We start from the raw sequence: 20,667 nt of genomic DNA on the forward strand, positions 1-20,667 counted from the left end.
GATGGGATCCGGTTTTGATCCTTTCCTGAAGCTCAAAGTCTAAGCGTCGCCCTGTTCCGCTCCTTGTCCCCGAAGATGGATAGTATATTAATAAAATTTTAAAATTTTACCTCTTCGAAGATCTCTTCTAATGTCAATTTGATGGGTAATCCATCGAGAGACTGCTGAGTTAGTTGTGTCTCCCGCTCTTCAACCCGAGCAGCCACATCGTTGAAGAGTTTCTCGGATGCAGGATCGACAAAAATCGTGTCTGATGTGGCGTGAGTCATCTTGAATAGGTCAGACAGATATGGTTAGACTTCCGTCTTCTCAAGTTACAAAAAAAATTAAATATTAAACTAATTAATAAATATAATTTTAAAAGAATAAAAGTAAATATTACAACTAAAACTTACAGCTTCTAGACAGATCTTGGCATGGGGTTTTTGTCCGGTTTTAAGAACCATGGACAAATGACCATTTTTATCCTTCGTTCTTTGGGAAGCGGAGCACAAATGATGGAAGAAGTATCATCTATTGGTTGCACAATATGATCGGAATGTTCTCATGAAGTTGTTAGATGACTTCTTTCTAGAAAGTATGTGTGTTAAGATCTCTAAAAGAATGCTCCGATGGTTGTATATTGCAAAATAACCAAATTAATAACATTTCATAACATATGTATATATATTAGTAATTAATATTTACATGTGAGTGCTTCATGTACATTTGTTGGAAAGAACTCAGCAAAAGCGAATGGAAGTAGTCGTTGCATAAACACATGACAATCATGACTCTTCATTCCATAACTTTTGACCTCGTTCAACACATCTTAACATATTTGAAACATAACCATCAGAAACTTAACTTTTGATGCAACCTAGTCAAACAAAGTCTTCTCCGCACAAGCATCCATGCAATTCTCAGGTGAATTATGATTCGTTTTAATATTCATCGTCCTAGCTACTAGAGACAATTTAGAGAGACCTTCTCAACAGCCAGTCTAGATTGGTTGATTTGCAGGATCTAGCATTTCATAAAACTTTTTTGCATCCAAATTAGGTTTTCTACATTTCAAGTTTCAATAGCTATTATTGTAGTTGTTTCTTAAATGCATCAGTAATCATGTCGTGAACCTTATCATAATCTACCATCTGCTCCTCTTGAGGGTAATCATATTCATTATGCAAATGATTCGGTTCTTCATTATTACCAACATCCTCAAAATTATTATTATTAATACTATCTTCATTTCCACCATAACCCTCTTCATGTTGATACCAAATATAGTAATGTGGTGTAAATCATATGTTTATTGTGCTTCCATACAGTTTCACGACGTGCAAATTTTGAATTCTTGCGTGATCGGTGTACAGCCCGCCTAGTACATGAATGTCTCTAGCCCGCTTAGAAATGCATACTCTACCGGTAGAATTTTTATGCAAATACATCAAACTCCGTAACCGTAAATATTACCGCCATCGGCCATTTTTCTGAGATTCTTTTTCTTAGATTTTTGTTTTCTTGATTTCGTTTGTGTATTGTTAGCATTGAGAAATGACATATATATGGAAAATTTCAGACTTTGGAAGGTGAAGGTATAACAACGATCATACAAGGAAATATTTTACTAGGGTTTTACAACTCCCTCACATGTGATTTACAACATTTTTACAACAAATTTAGTTAGGTTAAAGCGCATTGAATATACGTTTTCACTTAAATAATGGTAACATATTCCTCGTAAAACATTCATAAATTTACAAGAATTTTACGACGAATCTTCTCTTTCCACGTACTTTCGTGTAAAGATACAGCGACATTACAGCGGAGATATTTCCTTGTAATTTTACTACCACGTTACGACGAAAACACATTTCATCATACTGCCGTCGTAATCAACTTGTAATTTTACGTAGGAAATTTTTCCTCATAATCTTTCGTCGTTATAGGCATGTTTTCTTGTAATGATATGAGAGCATTGAGCAAAAAACATTTAGAGAGTATTAGCATTTGATAAATGTGTTTCTAACAAATGTTGATTGGATAATAAGAAGCATGATGCTTATGCTAATGCTACGCCAATCAAGTCATTAATAAGGTAGAACATTTCAAAAATATGTTTATAATATTTGATATTTTGGTACATTTATAATAAATAGTTCAATTTATTTCAAATATATTGTTTGATTTGATATTGGAAAATATTTGAAAGATAATTAGAATATGCAAATATATATTCAAAGTTGTTAGATATTCGTTAAGTTTCCTTAACTTTTTTTATTAGTATATTTTTATATAATTAAAAAATTGTATCAAAACCATTATAAAATATATTGCCATAGTTAGGCTATATTTTAGGGTGTGTAGTTATTAATATCAATGTGTCAAACAAAAGTATTATAGTGTATAGTTAAAAAAAATTCACCTTAAAATAAATTGAGTCTAAAGTTGTGGTTCTATTTTAATAGTACTGAGTTGCATTGTAGTATATAGTATAGTTTCACTATATGTTTTAACAGTTTCATATTAGCTGTTTATTTTCACCAATTTCATATTGTTAGTTAACTAAATATAACAAATGATAGTTGTCATTTTTACAAAAAAAAAAAAAAAAAAATACAAACACATCAAAATGAGATTTGAATTTAAATTCAAACTTAACATTGCCAAAGATATGCGCGTCCGTTACAAAATCATTTGACCTAAAAGATCAACTCAACTTTGACCAAAAAAGGAGAAAGAAAGATCAACTCAACGAACAGAAAACAAAAACAATGAAGATATAAATAACCATCCACCTATTTAACAATAATCTCAAACCCTAAAAAAGAATAAAAAGACAAAATTCTTATCTTTTCCTTTTTGAGTCTACTTCTATATATAACTCGTGTTCCCTTGTACCAAAACAAATCCAACACAAAAAGAAAACAATAAACTTCAAACACTTTCAAAGAAAATAATATACAAATAATGAAGCAGTCACTTATTTCCATCTTAATACTTCTACTATCATCATCATTTGTACCCATCCACGCCCGCAACAAACCACAGCCGGCAAAGTCTCCTTCACCCGTAGCTGCTCTAGCTCCAGGACCGTCAAATTCTGATTGCTCCAGCATTATATATGACATGATGGATTGTCTCTCGTACCTTACCCCTGGATCAAATGATACTAAGCCCACAAAAGTTTGTTGTGGGGGAATTCTATCTGTTCTACAATATAACCCTAAGTGTATTTGCGTTGGTTTAGAAAGTAGCAAAACTATGGGGTTTGCAGTGAATAACACTAGAGCTCGTGCTATGCCTACGACTTGCAAGCTCACCATTGTTGCTCCTCATTGCGGTGAGTATTTTCTTTTTTTTTTCCTCAAACCTAATGCTTTTTCCGTAGTATTTTCATTGTTTCGAAGTTAATTTTTTTATTGCTGGTGTAGCAATCCTGGACGAGGCGACACCGGCTGCATCTATTGCTGGTATGTCTCCGAGTACGTGTTTAGTTATTTTGGCTTTTTTCTTTGATAATTAATCGATTACGTTTCATAATTAACATTGAAGGCTTCGCTGTGTTTTTCCTTTTGCCTTACAGATCGATTATAAAAGTATTAACATAGTGTGGTGTCTTACGTTTTATTTTTAGTAATTTTACTATATTTTTTTCTGGTAAACCAAATTTACTTTCATGTTTCATTGAGGATCATCATTAGAATTATAAAAGTAAATTAATGGAAATAACTGTAAGTGAGCTACACTTTTGATATGTAAACTTTTTTTTTTGAACACATACTTTTGATATGTAAACTATATTTCCTTTTTAATGATATATTTTTTATTATATTCTTAATCAGAACTGAATATTAGGAAGAAAAAAATGAATCTGAAATGTTTTGTTGATTATTGAAAAGGCAGCTCACATCTTAGTTTGGTGCTTTATGTGAGTTTCGCTTTGTTAGTTTAGTTTTAGATTTTTTTCAGCAAATGCGATCTCAACCAATTCATCTTCTATGTTTACCATAATTTTTGAATTTGTTACTTAAATTGCAATTGTATAATTTGTCTATTCCTACATTTATAACTGTATTTAATTTTTGTTCTGAATCTAACCTATACTAAAAGGGATATATGAGGAGTAGGGAGGATGTCCACATAGGCAAAAAATTCATAGCCAATAATAGTGCCATGTCAGCAACAATGCCACGTTAAAAATCATTGTTTGAACCAGGCTTTTTGTGGCCTTTGAAATTAATTGGTAACATGTCTTTCCTATAAGCTTAACATTGGCCCATTCCCTGTCTAAAACCTAATATCTGTAAAACGACAATCCTCCAAGGTCGTCCTCTCATCCTATCACCACTTCCATCTGTACATCTTCCCCTTCACCTCTTCAACGTATTCATTCAACGTATTAGCCTCATAAAGCTCAATAATTAACTGAAGATATCCTAGCGCCATGAATCGATTTCTATCCCACCACCTCCAAACTATATATATCCCTCATCTATTCTTCCCATTGCTCTTCACCAGTCACGGAAATAAATCGATCAGAGCTACTAATGGCAAACAGAGGACGAAATCAACCGGTGATGCAACCATGACCTTTTCTTCAGTGACGTTATTGCTGGCTTGGCTGGAGCTTCTTCTTATTGATATATGAGGAGTAGGGAGGATGTCCACATAGGCAAAAAATTCATAGCCAATAATAGTGCCATGTCAGCAACAATGCCACGTTAAAAATCATTGTTTGAACCAGGCTTTTTGTGGCCTTTGAAATTAATTGGTAACATGTCTTTCCTATAAGCTTAACATTGGCCCATTCCCTGTCTAAAACCTAATATCTGTAAAACGACAATCCTCCAAGGTCGTCCTCTCATCCTATCACCACTTCCATCTGTACATCTTCCCCTTCACCTCTTCAACGTATTCATTCAACGTATTAGCCTCATAAAGCTCAATAATTAACTGAAGATATCCTAGCGCCATGAATCGATTTCTATCCCACCACCTCCAAACTATATATATCCCTCATCTATTCTTCCCATTGCTCTTCACCAGTCACGGAAATAAATCGATCAGAGCTACTAATGGCAAACAGAGGACGAAATCAACCGGTGATGCAACCATGACCTTTTCTTCAGTGACGTTATTGCTGGCTTGGCTGGAGCTTCTTCTTATTGATGAACAAGTATGAACTCGCATTTCCATGACGACTATTGTACTCCCTAAGATTCAATTTCGCTGATTGAAACTATTATACTTGCAAACTCAATTAACAATTGACTTTCATATTTATTCCCTTCTAAGTTCTAACAAACTTTCGATGAACTTTTGCAGTGGCCCTGTGCTGAATCTTTACCTGCGGGATCATGCTGCCAATGAGTTTTATCGCAAATTTACTGATAGCCTTCAAACTCCAACCGATAGGAGGTACACAATACCTTTTTACTCACTCTGTAACTCATTGTCATCCCCCACGATTTCTCAATTATTAGTTAGTGAAGCAACCTTAGATTTCACTTCTGCATGCCAGTATTTAACTATCATTAGTAATACCCATGTGTTAACCAAATTTCAAAATACGCATGCAACGTTGCCCCCCTGTTTATGTCCTTATTTAGAGTTCTTATTGACAACGATGATCACTTTTAGTTTCTCCACCAGAGTTCTTGGAACATAACAGGTTTGTGTTGATGGTAACATTAGTTTAAAATTTGAATGCACACTCTAATTTTTTTTTTTGTTAGGTTGATGCACATATTTACCGGTGGAGATGGGACACTAAGATTGTGATTTCAGATGTTGATGTAACTATTACTAAGAACAGCTTCTGAATCCTTACTAATTTTACTTCAAATTAGAATTATAATATTTAGACATATGCTAATGTGATGATCCTTTTGCTGCAGATCTGATGTGTTAGGTCAGTTCATGCCTTTGGTTGGAAGGGACTGGACACAGTCTGGTGTTGCCAAGCTTTTTTCAGCTATAAAGGTAATTTTCAAGGTTTAAGTTAGTTTAGCTTTTCAGACTTTAATTTGGTAAAACATGAGATCCAACTACTGCTTGTGTAAGATACAGTTTGTAATTATGGATCTCACATATGCTTTGCTTTGTATTTCTTTCAGGAGAAAGGATATCAGCTGCTGTTTCTGAGCGCTCGTGCCATTGTTCATGCATATCTAACAAGAAGTTTCTTAAATAATCTAAAGCAGGTAAGACTTGACATCTTTTTTACCATTGAATTGGTACTCGAATCTATACTTATCAATATAATAACATTAGTCTAATTAACTCAAATGGTAATTATGTGAGGCTATGTATAGCCTTTTTGTTATGAGATCTCTTTGCTTCTTATGGATTTTTTTCCTCCACCTTGCAGGACGGAAAAGCTCTACCAAATGGTCCTGTAGTCATTTCACCAGACGGGTTGTTTCCAGCATTGTACCGTGAAGGTATTAATCTTAATACCTTCATTAGTAGCATGTTAATGTTTCTGTTACTTGATAATAAGTATCTCTTTTTTTTAACTCATGTACTTTATAACTATCTTGCAGTGATAAGAAGAGCACCTCACGAATTCAAGATCGCATGATTGGAGGTAAAAGTTTATCTTTGATATAAGAGAGAGCGGTTAATCCAGCGGCATGTGTTTAGATAAGAACAGTTTACAAATGTAATGATGTGCAGGATATCAAGAAGCTTTTTCCAGAGCACTATAACCCGTTCTACGCTGGATTTGGAAACAGAGACACTGATGAGCTGAGTTACAGCAAACTCGGAATCCCCAAGGGAAAGATATTCATAATCAACCCAAAGGTAATCAAATTTTCTTGATAATCTGACATGCATTATTGATTGTTTGTTGGAACCTACTGAGAGAGACTGTGTTTTATAAAATTGACCAGGGAAAGGTAGCAACATGTCAAAAAATTTCTGTACACAAGACTCAATAAATTTTCTGTGATATTGTAATTTTCTTAACTAAAAATATTTTTATACTATTATTAGTAATAAAACTAAAGTAATATAAAGTTTAGTTTGTTACTACATAGATATTCTAAGTTTCTAACTCATTTTACTAATACAATTCTCTCCTTTTTCGTTCTTATTAAAAAGAGGAGAAGTCTTATCTTTATCAAATACATAAAAAGCTTTCTCATGAACCATAGATCTCTTTTTTTTTTGAACGATAACCCATCTATAACTCTTACAAAAGGAAATAGTAATATATGAGATCCACCTTCTATTATACTCCCTTTCTATACAAATAACTGATGTTGCAACTTTTTTTACTTGCATACAAAAGATTGATATTCTACTTTTAATTAATGCATTTCACTTGAAAACTAAAACATAAATTAAAACCTAGAAATATGATTGGTAGAACTTTATTGAGAAGGAAATGAAATTAACAAAAACTAATAAGTATGTGTTTACTTTTTATTAATATATATGCAAATCACAACACATCAATCTCTCAAAACTAGAGGAAATTTATAATTTATAATTAATAAAATAAAATAATTTGTTTATATAGTATAGAAATAATCAGGATGAAAACAAAAACATAAATCAACTAATCAATTACAGTATTCCAACCAACTAAACCATTATATTACTTTCTTCCACGTGTATTTAAAAACTAAATACAGATCCGTGCAGTGCACAAAGTTAATTTGATGTTTTAATTTCATGAAAACATTAAAAAAATGATTGTTTTCACATTAGTTCTTGGATTTTTCAGTATATATCGGCATAAGACTTATTTTATTAATAACAATCCATTTCCTTACATAAATTTTTGTTAGTATTTATATTTCAAGATTTATGGTGATTTAAAATAGTATATTATTTTTTATATCTATTAACTTTTAAATATTATTCAAAATATTATTAGTTAATTGAAACATATATATCTGTAAACTCTCTCTATTTTTTATATTTTTTAAGACAAATTAAAAACAACAATTCAAACTATTAATGTTACACGACACCAATCAATATGTATTATTGATAGTCAGCTAAATATCAAATATATTGCAAGACAAACATCAAATTTGTTTACTTTAGCATCAATGGTGTGATTATAAAATTATTTTTTATTATCTTAATATATATATTTTTTTAATTTTAACGTATATCACAATCTTAAATATATAATTCATATCATTTTTAAAAATTATCTTTCTTTTGAATTTTTAGAAATGAAAATTGGTATTAAACAAATTATCTTACGAATATTTTTTTAGGATATTTCAAAAAGAAATTTTCTTTAAATAATATTATTATATAATTTTAAAATTTATTTTTTACTATTAAATAATTTTTAAAATTACTTATTTCAAAATTAATTGAAATAATTAATTTTAAATATCTTAGTATGTATATTTTAATCATGAGGTATTTTAACACATGTCACAATATTAAAATAAAAATTATTATCATTTAATATTTTGCAGTTATATTTTGTTTAGTGTTTTGAAAATGTAAAATTACAATTAAATAATATTTATAATAACTTCTTAAAAATGTGTTTTTGTTATTATCTTAGTATATATTTTGAGTTATGAGATATTTTTTACACATATCACAATCTTAAATATATAATTGTCATGTGCCACAATCAAGTTAATTAGCAACTTTAAAAAACCATACTTTATATAATAAGATATGAACTATTATATAATATATCATATATAAGTGTGAGAGTTTTCAAAATTTGCCGTATTTTATGAAGATTGTAACCTAATGACAAAGGAATTGAGTTTATAAAAAAGCAATTATCCAATGTTTCACCAACTAATTGATAAATAACTTTTTTTTAACAATGATTTTATTATTAGGTTGTAGATAAAAAACTTTTGAGGTTGACAACACAATTACTCTTAAATAATTTTTGGTAAATGAATTAAGTATTGTATGTAACACCAACATCTTCAATGATTTGTTAAGTATTATAATTTTCTACAAAATTTAACATTGAACTTCTTTCTTACAAACTTTGCTAAACAATTTAAATATATGTAGAATAAATTAATAAAACACAATCCGCGCGTAGCGCGGAAAAAAGATCTAGTGATAATAATGATGCAGTTACTCCATCGGCTGGAACACCTATGACTTCACCATCTTCGGGCGGGTCACCAACATCTTCACCATCTTTGGCTGAGTCGCCGGTCATGACTGCACCGTCTCCCTCAAGTTCTGGCACCAACCACCTCTCAGTTTCAACACTGACCCTCGTTTCCGTTATAGTTTCTTCTGTAACATATATTTCGTTTTTATTTTAATTAATTACAGTTCACTCGTTTTCATATATATTTTCTACTGAGTTTTATGGTTGTCAATTTGTCATTTGAAGGCATATGATGTTATTTTTATCCGTGCCACGTTCATGTATATCTACTTGGGATTTGTGTCTTGTTTTCTCTTAAAAAACAAATGTGCTGGCTGCACAATTCCCTGAAATTTTCCAACTCCATACAATAACAAATTTCTCAACTTCATACACTAACAAAAATACTCCCTCTGCTTCAAAAATGTCTATATTTTCTTATAAAAAATTGTTTAAAAATCCATATTTTATATTTTTAATACATTATTAAGAATAAATTGTAAATTTCAGAAAATAATAATTAGGTTGACAAATTATTTCTCCGCCTAAAATATTGTATAACATCAAATGTCTCTTAAACAATGACCGCATTCGATATATCCTTGAATTTAAATTCCAAAATCGTATCCTACAAATTAAGAGTTCAAAACTCCAAATCCCCTAAAATTAAAGTTCGCAACTCGAGACTTCATAGACTTTAATTACAGTGGTTTAAAGATAGTTTAGTACTTTGTAATCAAACCATAAACCTTATAAATCAGATTTAAAATCAAACTAATACCCTTTGAAGGGTTGACGAGCTATTTTTAATGGGCATTAATTTGGTCTTAAATCTCATTTATAAGGTTTATAGTTTGATTAGAAAACATTAAACCCTCTTTAAACCACCCTCTTTAAACCAATATAATTGAAGGCTATGGGTTTTGGAGTTCCGAACTTTAATTTCAGTGGTTCGGGAGTTTTAATTTGAACCATCGCACAAATTTAATTAATTTATGGATTCACTTACAATAATGTCTAGAAATCTTTTAATTTGCGATCAAATTTCACTTAAAATTTAAGTTTTCGGCTTAAATTTAATTTTTAACTTAATTTGCGTGAAGTCTTCTGAGAAGTCTGCTTGAGAGGTCTTCCGAAAAGTGGACTTGAGAAGTCTTGTAATAAGTCTTCCGAGAATTCTTCTTGAAAAGACTCTTTGAATCTGAAAAATGTGCATATCCAAAACGTTTATATGGCTTCAAAACAAAGGAAAACTTTAAAAATAAAACTTTCATGCTTAATATTAAATAAAACAATTATGTTAGGTTAAATCTATACCTTTTCGAATCTAACATATAAAACACACAAAAATACATATTCAAAATTTATAGACCTACCTTCAACGGAGTGGAAGATGAAAATCATGAATAAAAACCTGCAAAACAAGATAAAGTAGTGAGAAATACATGAGACAAAAAGATGAGAAACTGATATAAAATATGGTATCTTCAAGTTCAAAGAGATTAGAAAGAAATTTGAGAATTTTAGAGAGAATTTTAGAGTGAGAAATATTACATTTTTGTTGCAGCCATTTGAAAGAAAGAGAAAGAATGTGTACATATATTTTCTATATATAAGGAGACAAAAATTCCAACTAGGTTAAATATTTTTGGTTCAAAAAGTCTTCAAATATAAAATACACTAGAAGACTTCCTATAAGTCTTCTAAACCCTAAATTTACTATTCATCTCAAAAACCTTTCTAAGAAAATTTCTCCATAAGTATTCTCAACTTCTGAAGAAGTTTGCCAATGAAGTCCGAAGTACAACTTGAAACACCTGCATATCCAAAACAAAATGGTTTTAAAATAGAGAAAAACTTCAAAAATAATTCTTTTATGCTTAAATGATAAATAAAACAACCACATTAGGTTAATCTGCAATGTTTCGAATCTAACATGTAAAACACACAAAAATACAAATCCAAAATATTTTGGTAGATGGTTTCTCAACCAATTTGGTTATAATTAAAAATAAATTTTAAATATATACTTAAACCAAATTTATTATTAATATCCTTATAAAGTATTAGAAATTAGAAATATTATATATTTTATTTATTTTTAATTAATGAAATAATTCTATTATGATTTTTGTACTATAGATTTTTTTTGTACTACAGATTTTTCTAATGACTCTATTTTAGTATAATAGATATGGACACTGTGTGAGGTCCAACTTTTATATAATACTACATGATAACTCGCGCGCATGTGCAGTCTGAATTTTTTATACTAATGTTTGTTTACTAAATAATTTTAACATTTTGCAACACTACAATCTTTATCGATTATAAAATGACGAATAAAAATGTTAGTCTCCTCTAAACACCAACCTTAAATAAACTAACCCAATAAAAATACACTAAATGAAAAATAATCTATACTATTAAAGCAAAATCACTCTTAGAATTCTTCTCTTGCTTTTTAGAAAAAATTACAAAGTCATGCCACTGACATTTAATTTTAATATAAATATTATTTATTTAACCAAATATCCCATATATATGGTAACTAATACTCTACACATATTTATGAATGATAGTAAGTCTGAATTTTATGCAAATTATATTTTATATTTAATTTTTGATATAATTTTTCGTACATAGTATTATTTAACAACTGAATATGAGTCTATACATGATTTTTTAAAATATTATTTACTATGTCATTTTGTACATAATATTTATATGTGATACACTAAAATTATATTTTGCTACTGTCAAGTTAAAAGTGGCTGTTATAATATTTTAGATTCATTCTAGAGGACTAGTTTACACTTTACTTATATGCGATCAATATCAAACTAAGACAATCAAGGTTTTTAAACTAACAAAATTGTAAAGAACAAGTAACAGATTGGTTTACATTTTTGGGTTGATGAAAACCCGATGCTTACTAGCCAACCTTGGCTCGACCCTACCAGATGGGAGAAGCCAAAATCCTTGTAGAAGTAAAGTTAAATAAGCATTTTTCCGTCTAAGGTTGCTATCGAGGATGAGAGTCGCTCTATCACTATGGTTGATGTGTTATACTCATGGCTGCCATCTAAATCTTCTAATTGCGGTCTTTTGGGACACAAAGCTTCTCGCTGCCTAGGTAAGCTTCCTCCAAGACAACAATAGAAGCCCTCCACCAATGCTGACATTGCTTCAGATGATGTCTCATTGTCCAAACCTTCACCTACTTTGCCTTTAAGTGAACCAGTCTCATTTAAGTGAAATTCCATACTTTTCCTAGTAAACCCTCATCAAATAACTCAATATGAATCGCGAAAAAAGTCTAAGAAAAGATATCTAAATAGGTTCAGTCCTAGGCGTATTAAACGATTCAAATTCCATTTTTTCCAATAGTAGAGGTCAATTTACAGTTATGAAACCTAAATTGATCTATCAAATTTGAAAGAAGTGGAGAGGCAAAACCCCAAACCGCTTGCGAATTGCGTGAGCTAAGAGGGAGTGATTGAGCGGCTTACCCTTGAAGGCTTAATAATACAATTCAATATTAAGAAATTTAAAAAAAAAAAACTCAAAACATACAATGTCATATATAAGTTTGGGCTAATAGTTGTTATGTTACACTAGCTCAAAGCAGCTACAACAGTCTCGAGTTGCAGCATTGTGAGAGAGTTATCTTCCAATCTCTTATCCTCTTAGAGAATCACACTGCTACAATGGTGATTGAACTGGTGACAGTGGCTGTTAGAAACTATTTTTTGAACATTATGAATAATGTATTCATCTGTCAAAAAATGAATAGCAAAAATAAATAAATAAAAAAATTTAAATAAAAACAAAACAAAAATATCTTAATATATTAAACAAATATTATAGAAGACAATATTACATCAAACAAGTTAATACACAATTTAACAAAATAAAATGCATAAAATAAAATTATATAAATAAGTTTTACAATTATAATAACATTCAGGTAAATTCGATCCCGAATCTATAATATAACCAGAATATTTTCCATAACAAGTTGTTGTATTCGAAGGTTGTTGTTGTTCTTGAGTTCTTCTCTTTATGATCCATTCTTGTACAGATCGAAGAAAATCACGAGTAGTATGATCACTAATAAATTCTAGGTTTGTTGAAATGGCAGTAAATGAAAATATTCGATTTTAACAATTTTTACATTGTAATTTACAAATACAAAATAAAAGTTCATTATCGCTTCGAAATGCAATAATTGATTATATGTGAGAGCATTATGAAGATAATAATTATGAATAATTATAAATTTTGAAGTCTTTTATTTATATATAATTTTCTATTAGAACGTAATGGTTTATTAAAAAATATTGTTTATAATATTTTTGTTGTATGATTTTAGTTTAAAAGTTTTATGCTCTTATTTGGTTTTTTCCTAAAGTAAAAAACATAATGTAAAAATATAAAAAAATTAAGGCTTATTAAAGTTTATTATTAGAGAAGAACATCCTCAAATTTCAAATATAAGATTCAGCAAACCTAAAATATAAGGTTGCTCTTAGAGATTGAAGACGACGTTTGGCTTTGGTTTAGGGTTTTGGTTATGCCTCTCCACTTGTTCTACTAGTTTAAGATGATACACTTTTGCATAATTTTTCACTATAATAATCGTTTTGCCTTCAAAAGTAACTCAAAATTTCATGTTTGATAAGTAATGCATGAGTAGTCGTTCAAAATATTTTAAAAATAAGTTTTTTGTAAACAAATAATCACACGTTTATTCGACATTAAAATATCAAAAGTGTAATATCAAAACAAATAAATCAAAATCTAATTAGACAACTAATTCTCATTAGAAAAAAGATTTTTAACGTTAAAACTTCTCAACTAAGTTTATTTTGGGTAAAAACCATCAAATTAAATATTTAACGAAAAAAATCCCACAAACTAACTTTATTTAATGAATTAAACCCTAACAGATCATAATTACCATTACTACCGGTAAATCTTTAGTTTATGAATTTCTACATTAAGTAAACATAATTGAGGAGTTTTATCATTAAAAATGTTTTTATAATATTATCTAAAACTTAGTAACTTAAATTTTCAAAATTAGCATTTTTTATTTTTTTTTGTAAATATATGAGTTTGATGTGTTTTTAACATCAACATTATATATAACAAATTAAAAATGTAAAAACCCAGAAAATATAATAAAAATTATCTAAAGATTTATATGAAATAAAACAACTAAAAGAATAAAAATGTATAAAACAAGAAAATAAAATCAAAATTATATCTTATCTAATAAAATGTAATAATAAATCTTTAGATAAATTTTATTATATTTTCTGGGTTTTTAAATTTTAAATATATACATATATAATGTTGATGTTAAAAACACATCAAGCTCATATATTTACAATTTTTTTTTAAATGCTAATTTTGAAAATTGAAGTTACTAATTTTCAGATAACATTTTAGAATTGAATTTTATTTTTATTTTTTGGATTTTTAATGGCAAAACCCCTTAATTATGTTTACTTAATATAGAAATCCATGAACTAAAGATTGACCGGTAATAATGATAATTATGATCTGCTAGGGTTTATTTCGTTAAATAAAGTTAGTTTGAGGATTTTTCATCAAATACTTAGAAAAATGATGTGATCCAAGACCAAATTATCTATCTTCCATGTAAGTTTATATTGGGCCATAGCCTAAGTTATTTTATTTTATTTTTGTCAACAGCCTAAGTTATTCAACCCATCAAATTTCTAATTCGATAACATTTAAAGTACTTTTTATTCAGCAAAATGATGAATAATTATAAATACATATTTTAAGTAATAAAGATTACAAGTTTATAAGTTAAACTTACCAATGGTTTTTCGAACCTTAAATCCAATATCCTAAACCCTAAATTTAATACCCTAATCCCCAAACTTAAAATTTATTGTTCTCACCATCTTATAGTTTTTCTTTTTGTCAACATGTATATAGATATATATATATATATATGTATATATATATTCATAATTTTTTATCTATATATTTTGTAATTTAATTATTAAAAAATATTATACCAAATTGTTTTTTTTTGTGAAATCATTATTGAAAGTCACAAAAGAGTCGCTAACTAAATACTCGTTAATTTTGTGTCTAAAGAGTCGTTAATTGAATAATTACTAATTATGTATCTAAACAGTCCCTAATATACAACCACGGAAAGGCAGAGTAAAATGGTCTCAAATTTGCGACTATTTTGAGACGAAAAAAATTCCGACCAAATATTTGCGATTACCACTTTGAGTAGCTACATAGTCACCAAGAATGTATTTGCCACTATTTTGTGACGCATCCGGTGGTGGAAAATGATGTGTTTTCTAATATTTATCGACTTGTGCTACTGAATTAATAAATATTAATTAATAATAAAAAATTATTTATTTTATTAAATAATTTTCTATTCAAACTTACCATCATTTTCTAAATATATTCTATTAAAGTGAAATACTTTTTAAAAATAACCCTTCTTTCATCTTACGAATTACAAATTGTGACACTAACTAATAATTGTTAATTAATCAACAATTATTTATTTTGTTAGATTATTGTCTATCCAAACTTACCATTATTCTCTAAATCTGTTATATTAAAATTGAAGTAGCTTTTAGAAATAACTCTTCTCTCTTTTTAATAATTACAGCTTGTGCCAGTTAATTAATAACTATAATTAATCAAAAATATTTTATTTTGTTAGATTACTCTTTATTCAAACTTAACATTATTCTCTAAATCAAATGATTCTCTAACCGGGTTATTTTCTAACTAATTTTTACAATAAAATTAAACAGATTTATTTAAGATGTCACATACAAACTTTAATTTTTATATATGCATGTATATTATTATCTCATTTCACATCAAATATAAACTATAATTTTTATTAGAAAATATAAAGTTATTTTTCAAATATATGTTAAAAATTTTGATATTTGGCATTTAAATAAATTTAAATTTAATATTTTCTTAAGAATTAACGTAGAAGTGGAATTTATTTAGCATATAAATAACTTAGAGACATATATGTCTAACTTATTAAAACAGAAGTACATTTTATTTGACACAAAATATTGTATTTTGGAAATATAGATTTATTAATATACATAAACATACTAATTTATGTTTTGGTTTATCTATAAATACATCAAAATGATTAATGTAGTTAAGAAATATTAACTGAAATATATGTTGTATAACATATTATTTTGATTGTTTTAATAACCAATCACAATATAAGCAAACAAAAAATTATAGACAATTAAAAATTGTCTATTTATCATAAATGTTATATACTATAAATCGAACAAACATCCAGGATTCATGTTTGTGCAACCATTACATTATTATGTTTGTGAAGAATTTTATATGTCTATTCTATTAAGAAAACACATGTGCGGATGTACGGGTTAAGCTCTAGTTTAAACATTAAAACAATAAACGACAAAATATTTAATCATAAGTGTAATGTGTAACTGTAAGGACTAAAATGCAAATAAAAATACGAAACTTCAAATTTGATGTTTTGAGTAGTGGCACTTCAAATATGAAGTCTTACTGTTCAAAAGTTTAAATTTGAAGTTTTGGAGTTTTTTTAGAATAAAACACTTCAACTTTGAAGTTATACTATGTTTTTTTTCTGATTGATGACTTATTCCTTTGAGGAGACTAATTGTTTGTTGGTTTATAGATATCCTAAAGGTCACCACGTTCATGTGATGAGGAAGGCCAGTTGCAATATTGAACATGTTATACTTTTGTTTCTGCTCTTTAACATATCTTATTATGGCACGATCAGTAAGTCATGTTTAGACTTTTTCTTCGACGTGTTATATATGCTTTGGTTTCTTGGCTTTAAATATGTCCAAGTGTTCGTTTCTATCGTATGATTTTGGATAAAGACATACAAGCCAAAGACTTTTTCCTCCATTGAAAAGTAGCGGGTAAATCAATCAGTCTTATGGTTAGTAAATTAGTAGTTAGTGCTACTAGCCTAGTAGTATTATAGACAAATGGGTATAAGCATGTATGATCTTACAAACCCTCACAATCATTTCCTTCTTGTTTTTTAAACTCCTCACCATCATTTCCAAAACCAAAATCCAAGAGCTTTTCTTCATTTTTCTTATTTTCTTCTTTGTAAACGATGGGTTGGCTTTCGTTTTTGAATCTTCTAAAGGAAGTTGTGGGTATGTTCAACGAATCCCGCAAACTCTTTCTCAAGAACAAGAAGTTGATGTTCTCTGTCTTGGTATTTTCTCTCTTGCTCAATGGTTTAGTTTACTTGTTCAACATCCTTACCATTACACTCGAGATAACAAACTTGACTCAACATTTAAAGTTGTTACCTACGATGGATCCAAGCAGTGCGGAATACATAGCCCTACTTATGGAAGTTTTTGCAGAATTTGGCCTATTTTTTGTTTCTTCAGACATCTTTGGCGTTTTCTATTTCATCATCAACCTTTTATCCGTTCTAGTCATCGTCCACGCTTCGGCTCTTACTTATAATGATGAGAACGTCAACTTCAAAGATTTTGTGGTTCTGTCCCTTAAATCTTGGAAGGGACCTCTAGTGACCTATTTCTACATTTGTCTCTTCAGTCTTGGCTATTGGTTGTTCTTCGTTACAATACTTTTCCCTCTCCTTTTCTTAAGTACTGCTTCATTGATTTCCTTCGCAGCCGTGACCTGCGTTTTGCTTGTTCTGTTCGCATTGTTTGCGTCCTATCTAGCTATCGTCTGGTACCTATCTCTGGTCGTATCGGTACTCGACGAAACTTATGGGATACAAGCGTTGGGGGAAGCTGTAAAGATTGCTAAAGGGATGAAGCCAAAACTATTCCTCTTGAATCTTTTCTTCGGTTTATTGATCTTCGGTTTAGCTCAGATCGAGACTCTAGTGAGTCTAGTGATGTCAACATTTGTGTTGATGTTTCTACTTATGACTTACACCGTTGCATTTTTTCAATGTAAGGGCCACCACGGCCAAGACGTTGAGTCGCTGAGGGATGCTGAATATACGACACTACCAACTACTTCGCTTATGGGAGCATTGCCTTAAAAACTTTAAAGAGACTGACATAATATGTTAATAGTCTCGTGAATGGATTGCTTGTTTTTTGTTTCGTTTTGTTTTGGGATTTAGTAAACTACTAGATTTTGACCCGTGCAACCGCACGGGTGTTTGTTTTCACTTTTCTATACATAAATTATTGTTTTAGAACATAAGTTGTATATATTTTTAATGTTAATCATATACTTAAATATTTATATAACTATTTCAAATACAATAATTTTATAATTTACATATTATAATTAATTAATTGTTTTTGTATTTAATTTATGCTAAATTCTGACCCGTCTTTCAAAACTGGATTTTTTTTTACCAATATGTTTATGCTTATTCATTTTATATAATTTATTATTGTATATATAAAAGTCTAAGATATGTTAATTTTTAGACATGTATTATATAGTTTGTTAATTTTAAGCTGTTCTATCATCATATTATATTTTAAATAAATATTTTATATTTATGAAAATAAAATTTATAAATTTATCAATTGAATATACTTTTATCATATTTATTTAAGTATAATAATTGTATTTTAACATGATCATGACTATAAAGTGGGTAAAATAGGATATAATTTATTTATTTCTTATTTTATAAACGATAACTTAAAATATATTAAATTATTGTTAAAATACTTTTACACAGATTTATTAGAATTTTAAATATAATATATAAATATATATTATATTTAAAATGAAAATACATTATGATTAAAGTAGTTGCAAAGATTTTATATTATAACCTTAAAAAAATACATGTTAATTTTTATGCATGTATTATATATTTTGCTTAATCCATCTTACCAACATATTAGATTTTATTTTTGAACATAAATATTTTATACTTATGAAAATAAAATTTATAAAATTTATAAATTTAATACAATTTTATTATACTTAGCTCAATATAATAATTTTCTTTTAATATGATTGATTATGATTATATAATATATAAAATATTACAGAATTTTTTATTTTTTATTTTATAAATGATTACTGAATTTATTAATGTATAATAATAATTCAAATTAATTTCGAAATTAATGAAAAATATTTAAATATAATTTCGAAAATGAAGATCTTGTAAAAATCTTTTAAAACAGATTTGTTAGATTTTTAAAATAAATATATTTATATTTTAAATAAAAAGATATCAAAAGATATTATGATTAAAGTATTTTAAAGATTCTATGTATTATTATTCTTAATAAAATACATTTAATAAGATTTCTAAGTGATGGTCCAAATAAAAAAAATCACACATGAAAGAAGTCATGACTTCTCTTTTAATATATAAGATTATATGATAAAAGTGATAATATAAAACATTAGTTTCAATTCTTTTACGATTAAAAATCAAAATGGTAAATATAGTAATAGTAATAATTAGGATTTAGGAGTGAGATTTGAATAAATAAAGGAATTGAATAAATTATTGTTAGAGAAATATATGGTAACATATTGTTAGTCTAAATTTTTTTTTTTTTTTTGAAAGAATTTTAAATTTATTCAAATCAAAAAAAACCTTTGTACAGAGTTTTATCTGCTACCATATTTAAATACAATGAAATGCAAACCAAAAGAAAATATACTTCTATATCTCTCAAGCTATACTAGCCTCTGTTAAACCAATCCTCCATCATCTTCTCATATTTACCTCCTACCCTCCTTCTCAAAGAAGATATTCTGTTTCTAATGAGCTTATCAAGCCTTGCAATCAGACAGGTATCTGGCTGCGATGCCTCACCCACTCTTCTCACATTCCTCTCATGCCATAACGCATAAGCCACGGCCTGAAAGCAATAACGCAGTAACACAGTCGAACTCCACTTATGTAAACCCTTCTCAACAATCCGAAGCACTCTATCCCATTTATACACTTCTCCACGCCCTGCCAAATGTTTTATGGTTCCAATCCAGACTTCCTTAGAGAACGAGCACTCAAAAAATAGGTGATCACGAGTCTCAGCTTCCGTGTTACACAACCAGCATGTAGAAACGGCTTGTGGATTCCACCTAAGAATCCTATCTCCTGTTGCTAGTCTGTCATGAATAGCAAGCCAAACTAAGAAAGAAAATCGCGGGGTAGCTTCAGTGAACCACACTCCTTTTACCCAAGATACCTTTGGAGATGAACTTCTTACAAGATTCCAAGTATGAGATGTTCTGAAATCTGTTTTAAAATCCCCATTCTCCCTCTTCCAAAGGCAGATATCATCTAGCTGGTTGAGACCTTTATTTTTGAGAGCCATAATCTCGCGATCAACCTGCCTAAGAGAGTGAGCACGATGCCTTCTCACTCGGTACAACTGAATAGCTTTCTCCAGCGTAGAGTTTATAGGAATACCAAGGTCCATACACCCTCTTGCTCCTGTTAGCTCAATCAGTTGGCCAATTGATGACCATTTCTCAAACCAGAAAGAGGTGGTGGCTCCACTGTTGACTTCCTTCTTAGTTAATTG

At 28.9% G+C, this 20,667-nt stretch overlaps 3 protein-coding genes across 3 annotated transcripts; all 3 read left to right on the forward strand.

Moving 5' to 3' along the window:
• The first annotated feature begins 2,606 nt into the window (after positions 1 to 2,606).
• On the forward strand, positions 2,607 to 9,358 carry LOC125608100 (non-specific lipid transfer protein GPI-anchored 4-like). Its single transcript, XM_048777978.1, has 3 exons — positions 2,607 to 3,325; positions 3,417 to 3,455; positions 9,070 to 9,358. Exons 1-3 carry the CDS (start codon positions 2,953 to 2,955, stop codon positions 9,264 to 9,266), a joined length of 609 nt encoding a protein of 202 aa, XP_048633935.1. The 5' UTR covers positions 2,607 to 2,952; the 3' UTR covers positions 9,267 to 9,358.
• On the forward strand, positions 5,860 to 6,771 carry LOC106357033 (phosphatidate phosphatase PAH1-like). The gene is made up of 5 exons (XM_048777979.1): positions 5,860 to 5,967; positions 6,102 to 6,188; positions 6,356 to 6,428; positions 6,531 to 6,574; positions 6,664 to 6,771. Exons 1-4 carry the CDS (start codon positions 5,905 to 5,907, stop codon positions 6,566 to 6,568), a joined length of 261 nt encoding a protein of 86 aa, XP_048633936.1. The 5' UTR covers positions 5,860 to 5,904; the 3' UTR covers positions 6,569 to 6,574; positions 6,664 to 6,771.
• A 6,859-nt stretch (positions 9,359 to 16,217) lies between the features above and the next one.
• On the forward strand, positions 16,218 to 18,386 carry LOC106449284. The gene has a single exon (XM_048777980.1). It carries the CDS (start codon positions 17,274 to 17,276, stop codon positions 18,189 to 18,191), a length of 918 nt encoding a protein of 305 aa, XP_048633937.1. The 5' UTR covers positions 16,218 to 17,273; the 3' UTR covers positions 18,192 to 18,386.
• The last annotated feature ends 2,281 nt before the right edge of the window (positions 18,387 to 20,667 follow it).

The sequence above is a fragment of the Brassica napus genome, chromosome A4, assembly GCF_020379485.1.
Source record: "Brassica napus cultivar Da-Ae chromosome A4, Da-Ae, whole genome shotgun sequence".
Lineage (NCBI taxonomy): Eukaryota > Viridiplantae > Streptophyta > Magnoliopsida > Brassicales > Brassicaceae > Brassica > Brassica napus.